At 39.8% G+C, this 9,531-nt stretch overlaps 2 protein-coding genes across 2 annotated transcripts; both read left to right on the forward strand.

Annotated features, from left to right (window-relative positions):
* Nucleotides 1–6,698: 6,698 nt before the first annotated feature.
* Nucleotides 6,699–7,372, forward strand: LOC128255498 (uncharacterized). Its single transcript, XM_052985139.1, has one exon. It carries the CDS (start codon nucleotides 6,788–6,790, stop codon nucleotides 7,193–7,195), a length of 408 nt encoding a protein of 135 aa, XP_052841099.1. The 5' UTR covers nucleotides 6,699–6,787; the 3' UTR covers nucleotides 7,196–7,372.
* A 779-nt stretch (nucleotides 7,373–8,151) lies between these two features.
* LOC128255496 (uncharacterized) lies at nucleotides 8,152–9,276 on the forward strand. The gene is made up of 2 exons (XM_052985137.1): nucleotides 8,152–8,680; nucleotides 8,743–9,276. Exons 1-2 carry the CDS (start codon nucleotides 8,180–8,182, stop codon nucleotides 9,082–9,084), a joined length of 843 nt encoding a protein of 280 aa, XP_052841097.1. The 5' UTR covers nucleotides 8,152–8,179; the 3' UTR covers nucleotides 9,085–9,276.
* Nucleotides 9,277–9,531: the final 255 nt, after the last annotated feature.

The raw sequence follows: 9,531 nt of genomic DNA on the forward strand, positions 1-9,531 counted from the left end.
CGAACCTTATTTATGCATTTGATAAGTCAAGCGCTTATCAACATTTATGGCGGCCGCTACTGTAGTTGTAATGTTAATTTTATTCAAATTTCCAGCGCCGACGATCTCTGCCTGTTGCCGTTTGCTGTTGGCCGCATGACCAAAGCTAGCTAATCCGCCCCGACATGCTCGCAGATCCCACGAGCTGGCCCCTACATCCCACACCCTTAATACAATCCGATTGGAAACGAATCGCTTTGCAGGGGTTTGATTGCCTATCAATCAGAAATCAATAAATAACTGACGATCGGTTATTTGCTGGCGCATCAGGCGCTCAGCGACCGGCAACAGGTGGCCGAAAAGAGTTCTCTACGAACAAATACGACCGGCGATAACCCAAAAATACGGCCAACTCACAACTCACACGTGCTGGCATAGGGGATCGGATCTGCGGGGGGCGAACGTGCCTGCACATTGCCTTTTGTTCAATATGTTTTTGTTTTTGGAGTCTCTGTTAACTCTTTTGTGATAAGCCATAATGTTTTTGTAGTTCAGTGCTTTTTGGGCGGTCAGCAAATGGGAACAGGTTGCTGGTTAATGTAATGCGATGCAATCGCATTTAGCGTTTTGCCTTATCAGCAGTATTATATTCTATGTGGTACTTAGCCCAGGGCGGTGGGTAACTATGACCATGAAACACACTCAGTATGTGTTTAAACTTCAAACGCATTATGCCCCCAATAAATTGTTCTTCGATTTAAGTGAATTTAAATATTTGAACTTTTATTGATTATAATTTGTAAATAAATCTAATTTTAAAACTTTTTTCAAGAATTTTGAACAAGTTAAAAATATAGAGTTAATTTTTTTAATAAAAAAAACATATATTTAAATCCAAAGTTGCTAAAAATTTAATGATAGATTTCCAATGTTCCTTTTAAATATTTTTCCTTATCCCTGTAGTTAATATTATATAATTAAAGTATGTTGAGGTGTAAAAATTATTAACTCGAAACGTTTTTTCATGCTTTAGACTTCAATTAATATAAATTATTTATTTGTTATTAAATTTATGGATTTATTTAAGTAAAAGTAAAGATAAACATTATACGATTTTTTTAGATTCGTATAGAATATAAAATTTTATTAGATTCCAACGTCAGTGAGTCGGCAGCTGTAATTAGAAAATACCATTAAAAAGAAATCACCGAATGCGAAACATTTAATTAAAGCAAATTGGTCGGTCAGCTTAAAAACTCATTAGCGTGATTGCGAGTTCGCAGCAAAAGACAGAATCGCAAACAGAGAATGACATGTACATATATGGGAATCCCTCCCGTTTCTGAATATAACAACCCATCTGCTTCGCTCGCTTGCCACATGTAGCTGCATAATGAAGGCGCTCAAACTAATTATCGCAAAAGCTGAGGCGGAACAGAAGGCCTCAGCCACCCTCCCCGGATGACTCCCCCAAAGAGCCCCACCCACCCACTCTACAGCCCCTGCTATTTTTACATTCTCCCTTTTCGGCCAGCGCATGCTGCTCGATGAGTCTGTTCGCCTGACATTCAAGTCTGCCGCTTGTCTGGGCCACTGGTGGCGTGGATAGGGGGGTGGGTGGCTCAATCCTCCCCCACAGCCAACGACAACAGAGCCAGTTTATTACTCATTAGCACGCACAACTGTCCAACTGCGGAAGCCAGCAGCAAATAGCAAGCGGGCCGAACAAGAGCGACAGAAACTTTGGCACCAACTTAAGCTCATTTATTAAGAACAAACATACACCGAGGAAAACAAGACATATTACCCTTGTTTCAATACCAACACAATTTTTTTTAATTGCATCTTAATTATACAGTAAGACACATCCTTTATAATAAAAAAAAGAAACCTAGATATCAAAAATAAAAACTACAATTAACAAACAATTTTTATTCGAAAGGCAGAATATATATATATTAAAAACATTAAGGGGAAGAAAGAACAAAAATTGCCAACACATTAAATATCTTTATTACGTAGGACTTGTTAATTGTTTTTGTCACGCGATCGTCACTACTTATAAAGGTATTTGTAGAAAAGCAAAAAAAATGTTGTAATAAGCAACTTTATTTAACATAAGGATCTGATGTAGAAAATTGCTTTAGAAATAACGTTGAGAAAAAATTGTTTTGGCTGATTAACTGTTTAGTTCAATGACAATGCAATGAGGTAATTTTCGAACAGTGCAGACACATACACACACACAGGCACGCACGCCTAATGAAACGTAACTTTTTCATTAAAGTTTCGCTTTCATTTATTAGACATAGGTCTGGACCCCGACGCCCCCTTTCGCCACTGGGCCACCGCCACCGCCACCCCTTGCCGATCTGGGCCCTTATCTTTTGTGGCTTTGCCAGGGTTCGTTAACAGTTGTTAGTTAGTTGCGTTAAGTTTGCCATCCACGTTCACCGATTGGAAAGTTCTTTCTGCTTTTCCGGCACCAACTGAACCATCCCGTCCACGTAAGGCTTCCGACGACCCCCAGAATTGAACTGAGGTACTGGCTAAGCGACCAATATTCCATTTGCTGCTGCTGCTGCTGTTGCTGCTGCTGCGTTTCTTTCGCCGCTGCTGCCGCTGCTGCTGCTGCCTTCCGCCTGTCGACTGTCTGCGGTTTTCTGTGCGCCTGCTACTATGCGCCGAGTTAATTGGTTTGCAAACAAATTAACCAACGTGGGTGTGTACGTTTCCTAATTAGCAGCTTTTGTAATTAAATATGCCCGCAGCCATTCAGACCGAACTGTTAGGCGATGGGGCGAGGGGGGGGTTTGGCCTATAACTATGCGTATGTGTGAGCACAATGGTATAACGGTTCATGAGACGCACAGTGGCGCCTCGAAAGGGGCTAATAAAGGCGAATAATGCAACAGCCCCCTTTTCAGCACGCCCCTGTCCGAGTGGCAGGAAGGGGAAGCAGCCGGAATGCTTGCTTTCGGGGGATGTTCGGGGGCTGACAACGCTCTGACGTCCCAAATGAAAATGCATTTTAATTAGGGGTTTTTGTTGGGTTTTTGTTTCGAGTTGTTGTTGCCGCTGCTCGACTGCTTGTGGTTTCATTCATTAGTTGAATGGAGCCAGAGCAGCTCGATAGGGTTATCGAGCATGTGAAAAGGGATTACCAAGAGAGCCAATTTAAGCTCGTTTTATTATAATATATATATAAATATTTTATTTTTTGTCACCAAGAATAAATTTGAAAGTATTCAATGTTCTATTTTTATATTTTTTTTTTTTTATTTGGTCAAATCTAAATAAATATTGGGGGATATTTGTTAGTTTCTTACATTTTTATTATAGTTAAACTTAAACCATATCATATATATATTTTTTTTTTAATTTCAAATTATATAAAAACTCTTTATGGAAAAAATATTTTTAAACAAGCAAATTAATAAAAATAAAATGTTGTTATTTTTTGTTTTTAATAATTTTTAGACTGAAATAACAGCAACCTTTTTGTCTATCGAAAATTTCTCTTATAAATATATAATATGTTGTCCAATTTCGAGATGATAGTTTGTATTTCCTTAAACGAAGGCTCGACAACCCTGTCGACGATAAGCAATCCAAATGGGACATTGAAAAAAGGGGAAAAAAGCCGAGCCTGGTCAGTGAGCGAGGAGGTGGGCCTGCAGAGCGAAGAAGGGGACTTTTGGGGGGTTTTTGGGGGCTAGTGTTTTTTTGGGTCTTTAATTGGATGCATATAGCGCCCACAAGTTTTGCGCTATTCATTATAAACGGTGTTGTTGTAGTTGCTGTCGTTGTTGTTCAATTGAATCGGAGCCGGAGCCGGGAAGCACGGCAGCAGGAGAAAAAAAGGGTCCAATTAAAAAGCCACAACAATTAACGAGCCAAGTGAGTTAACTTGGCATAAGTGGAATTTTAATTGGCAACACGAGAGCGAGATGGCCAACAAGGCAGGAGCCGAGTGACTTGCCGAGTGCCGATAAGTGTCGAGGCAATGGGAGTGGATGCGGTAGTGGGAGTGGGAGTGGAAGTGGGAGCGGGAGTGAGATGGCAGAAGGCGAACGAACGAGATGGCAAGCTCGTTATGGGTCTCCACAGTCCCGGAGTAGTTAAGTAAATGAGCATTTTGTTCCACTAATGAACACTAATGAATATGCCAGAGACAGCACTTGGATTAAGCCCGAATGGTAGAGTGAGTGTTTGTGCGAGTGTGTGTGTGTGCGGGGCCTTTTGTTGGTTCGGGGTTTTGTGTTGTTAATTAATAAACACGAAGCCCGGGGGACCATAGTGTGTGTGTGTGTCTGGGTGTGCGCCCAGTTTTCAAGGGGTTAAAATAAGCAATTAGTTGGATTTTCGACTAGGCGCTCAGCAAATGTGCAGACGTCGAGGCCAGAAACAGAGGAGGCCATTCTGCTCTTCCATGCCAGCCGAAATGAGAAAGTTTCAAACTGTTGCCGCCGCTGCCGCTGCTGCTGCTGCTGCTGCTTCTTCTAACGAGGCAGCGGCACAGGAGTTGGCCAGCCCGCAGAAAATGATGGCAGATGGCGGAGGGACCTGGAAGGAGGCGGAGGTGGAGGTGGAGGTGTAGTGGCGGTGGGGACTACGGCGGGGGTGTCCAAGTCCAACCCGCAGGTAAGCCAGCCACGCATCCGACTGAAGTGAGCAGGAGGCGATAGAGGTGCAGCCGCTACAGAGAGAATAAAAGGGGAAAAAGCAACTATTTTTGAAGAAAAAAAGTTAAACTTAAATTAAACAATATTTTTAAACAGGATTTACATGCTATCTAAAGAAAAAGATGGGTGACTCCTATCTTTTTATTGAAAACAGAGAAAATAGAAAAATTTTGTTTATGTGTTGTGACTTTCTTTATTAATATTTGAGCTCTTGCTTTGTTTTTGCTTTTTCAACTACTGTTAAAAAATTAAAATACTGCTTGAACTAAGCAGCATTACTATTTCGAGTTACGATCATCTGTAGGTAATGGTTTTATGGTCTTGATTCCTTTTTTTTTTAATATAACTCTAACTAACTGTCTTATTAAACTATACATAAATGAACAAAACTAAAATAAGGGTTTTTTGTAATGAAACATCAATACTTATAATTTAATTTTTTTAGTGTAAGGTTTCTCTACGAACTTTGTTACGTATTGGTTTTGTTTTTAAACAAAATTTAGTCTACAATATATTGAAATATAATTGTCATTGCATACTTTTAGACGATTTAAATATTCATTTAGATTGCGTATTTTAAAGTGGGTATGTGTTAGTTTCTCATTCAGTAATCTTTCTCGCTGTGTACTCTTCTATGCCGGAACAACATCCACCGTTTGTCTGCGCAGAGCTTAATTGGGAAACGCTGATGGGACTAGCAATTAGCATGGACACGAACCCAGGCAAAAATGAATAATGGCCCAAAGACAGTCATATCTGCGTTTCGCTTTGTAAGGTAGGGTCAGGGAAGCTACACTTCAAAAAATTATGGTAAATATTCATAAATAAGAAAGTCAGTGCCGATAAAGCATTTTAAAATTAAGACGAATCTAAGCTAAAGATTTGTGCTATAGAAACCTTTCTTCTGTCTAATCTGATCATTTCCTGTATTTGGAAAGTAAATAAATCACCTTTAAAGGCTCATAATAACAAAATGCAAATAAATAAAATGCTAATGAGTGATGCCTTTTAAGGCCCCGAACTGCTTGCCTTATAAACGGGAAAAAATATCTCAATTATTTTGAACAATTTATCTACAGAAATAGATCGGCAAGCTTCCAAAAATAAATAAGCCATAATAATGCGGCACCGATTTGCATACATTCTAATTGTCGACCACCTCCAGAACACGTCTTATTTGCTGCCGGGTCGAATGAATCACAACAATCTGCTGGCAATCAAGATATACCCTCGTATTTTTACATAAGACACCTATGACAGCTAGGCCACCATAACTCTCCGACGGGGCTGGAGCTGCGCTCTGCCATTGAGCTGCCAGACGCGATGACTTTATATGGCCAAGCGCCAAGCGACGCGCCATTGTCTGCCACCGATCGAAAGTGTGAACCTGTGGAGGAGGCGACCTAAAGGTGCACTGAAAAAAATTGTATCCAAAATAAATAATTTGAATATTATAAAACAAAAAATATCATTTTAATAGAAATAAAAGTCTCAAGAGTGATGGTCTTCACTGTAAGAGCAAATACCATTATTTATAAATATACGTTGGATTTGGGATTTTTAATATTATAGTGATAATTAAGATAGACATTTTTTGATTAATTTTTCTTTGTGGATAATTTTTTTCCATGTCATTATAGTTCGTATATCTTAAACTTTAAAAAAAAACTCCCATCATTTACAAACCAACTAATCTTTGGTAATTTTTGCCACACATTGCCAAGAAAGAAAGTGAAATTAATCGATCTAAGCAGAATGTTTTTTATACCTGATCAGTAATACGATGTGCTCCAAAAACAGCCATTCATGGCAAACCCACTTGCTATTTCTTTAGTAGTTTCAACTGATGGTCTTTTCTCAGTGCCTGAACCCGTTTGAAGCTGTCGGAAGAAACCGCGTTAAGACTCGCGCCACTGACGTCAGCGATTCAAATATACTCGCAAACAAATCGCGGGGGTCGACTCGACTCTCTGCGGCAAATAACAATCATTTACATGACAAGTTTTGCTCAAAAGCGAGGTGAAATCATATTTTAGAATACGACCAGCTCGACAGCTTCTCAATCGTGTTTGCGAACGCGAAGTGAATAGATCAATTTCCGGAAGAAAATAAGAAAAGCAGAGATGCCGCTGCGCAGGAAAGAGGACTACATACCCATCAAGTGTGAGGGCTGGAACGGAAAGTTCGAGTATCCGGATGGAGCCGTCAACAATGTGTCCAAGATCCGTCGCCAGAATCAGAACGTGACCAATACCAATAACTTCTACGGCTTCAGCACGGAGCCCATTGTCCTGCCCACCGAATGGGACGGAACTTTTGTGAAGAGCGGCGAGACCCGTATCAAACAGGAGCGCAATCGCTCCGATGACCAGGATTACTTCGAATTTGACACGGCTCCCACTGTTCTACCGCCGACTTGGAGCGGCGAGTTCGTCACCGATCCCACGGATGTGCGCATTAAGCCGGAACGGAACTTCTCCGATGCCAGGGACTATGCGGAGGCCGCTCGCTTCAAGTTAGTCCAACACTGAGTGAGATTCAATTCGATCCGATCCGATCCGATCCGATCCTCCCATTTCAATCAAACTAATCCTGCAAATTTTGTGTTTGTTTTGGTTTCGCATTGTACCCTAACCTAAGCGTTTGTTGTATTTTACTTCTTATGATATTTATTCTTATACTTAATAAACAATAGCAAAAAAAAAAAACCAAAATGCTAGAAAGTTCCGTTGTGCAATCGCCTTGGCTCGATCCGCGTGGGCGAATATGTCGATATTCAGTGACCTTTTATGGATAATAATTCGATCGGGTTTGCAAATTCAAGTCATATTTTTATTATTCGCTGAGAGCAACAACAACGCCGAGATTACATTTTATGAGGTGAACAAGAAAAAAACTTTGAGATTACAAATCACACCGATGCATCAGCAGCTGATAATATTTACACCCATTATGATACAGCCTTGTGAACCCCTTTAGGAATTTCCATTGATTAAAAGTGCTTGAGTTATTTGTAAACATTTAATACAAAAATATTTGTTTTATTTTTTTAATTACTTACAATGTGAACCCCATTTTCTAAGGTAAAAAAATTCAGAAATATTTCTTCAATTTCGTTTATGCTGAAAAAGAGTATTGTAAAAATCTTATCGTATTTAAAGACTGACAGTTAGTTTTTGTGAATCCCATTTTAAACAAAATTTTATTATTTACCCAACCTTAAAGTTGTTTAAGGCTTTTGCGAAATTAATTATTTTTCAGCCTTCCGCAAATACAAAGCCAAGATAAGAGGATATTCTAAGAAATTCTTGCGATTCGCAAGGCAGCCAAACCTTATGCAAGCAACGGTTAATTTAAAAAATATATATAAGACAATAAAGTATATAGAGTGAGATTTCAAAGCTGGCAAAAGTACAATTAATTATGGGATCGCAGCTGGGGAAGTACAATGATAAGAGTACGCGTAGAATGTCTATATAAGCAGAGGTTCGACAATTCTTCGCTTCACAGTAAAAATGCAGAGCTTACTACGAGTAGCAATCAGTCTGGCTCTTTTGAGCTTGTCGGCCGGTCAGGCGACGAGCTCCTTCGAATCCATGGACCTCTATTTACTCCAGAACCAGCGGCAGTACGACGCGAAGCTTAAACTCTTGGAAGATGAGATGGCCAACTTTAAGAACCTGTTTGCCTCGCGAATTCAGGCCCTCAATGTCCAGGCGGATTCGATGCAGTTGAAGCTGGAGGAGGCCACCGCTCGCCTGGATCCCATCACTCTGATCGATTCCTGGAGCAAACAGTGCGTTCAGAACTATACCATCGCTATCCCAACGATCGCCGCCGCCAGAGCCTCAATCACCAAGTGTGCGGAAAACATTAATGGGGTTTTGAATAACCCCGAGAGTGCTTACAACTCCCTCAATAGTTACTATAAAAATAATTTGAAGAACGGCCTGGCGCAGTGTGTGAAGCTCCATCCAAACGCTCATTTGAATTACACGCTATGTGTGACCAAAGTGGTGAGTAGACTGCTAAAATATTCGTATAACCAACGATTTTAACCAATTTGTATAATTTTAAGATTGGTGATACCAACAAGTACACGGTGACGAGCCAAAACAACTTCAATAACTACCTTAAAAGTTCCGAGTGTACTGCCGAAAGTCGCGTCCGTAGTTCCTGGCAGTGCGCCTTTGGACAGGTTTACTCAATAACCTCCACCGTGGAAGTCGCCATGCGACTCGTGGACATGTGCATTGAAAATCGCTTGGTGTGCGGAGATCTAGCTCTTAATAGCCCATCGTGCCCGAATGTCGCCAACGTAACTTTGGCGGAGATTAATCCCCGCAATGCAACCATCTCCAACCCATTTAGTTCTGTGACCAATAGTATGAACTGTCTTACGTTCAGGATCACTGGTTAGATCCGCTACACGGTTATATCTCAACACATAAGAGGCCTTAAACTAGATAAATTATCTAATGTGTTTGTAACCTTTACTTGTGAATTTGTATCAGTTTAAATTTAATTGTATTAGTTCAGCAAACAAGACTACTGTTGTTAAATTACTTGCTCGAGTAATACTTCTAATATAAAAAGGTATTTGTAACCTATACTTGTGAATTTGTTTCAGTTTAAATTAAATTATATTTGTTGAGCAAACAAGACTACTGTTGTTAAATTACTTGCTCGAGTTATACTTCTTATATAAAAAGGTATTTTGTAACCTTTTCTTGTGAATTTGTATCAGTTTAAATTAAATAATATTAGTTCAGCAAGACTACTGTTGTTATATTACTTGCTCGAGTAATACTTCTTATATAAAAAGGTATAAACATTGCCAAAAAATTAAAAGAGAGAGATATTTGTA

This window comes from Drosophila gunungcola (genome assembly GCF_025200985.1).
Source record: "Drosophila gunungcola strain Sukarami chromosome 2R unlocalized genomic scaffold, Dgunungcola_SK_2 000011F, whole genome shotgun sequence".
Lineage (NCBI taxonomy): Eukaryota > Metazoa > Arthropoda > Insecta > Diptera > Drosophilidae > Drosophila > Drosophila gunungcola.

Excerpts from the sequence above, each read along its gene's own strand:
- LOC128255498 (XM_052985139.1), top strand. The coding sequence starts at position 6,788 with ATGCCGCTGCGCAGGAAAGAGGACTACATACCCATCAAGTGTGAGGGC.
- LOC128255496 (XM_052985137.1), top strand. The coding sequence starts at position 8,180 with ATGCAGAGCTTACTACGAGTAGCAATCAGTCTGGCTCTTTTGAGCTTG. Across the intron at positions 8,681-8,742 it reads CGCTATGTGTGACCAAAGTG|ATTGGTGATACCAACAAGTA; the intron begins GTGAGTAGACTG and ends TATAATTTTAAG.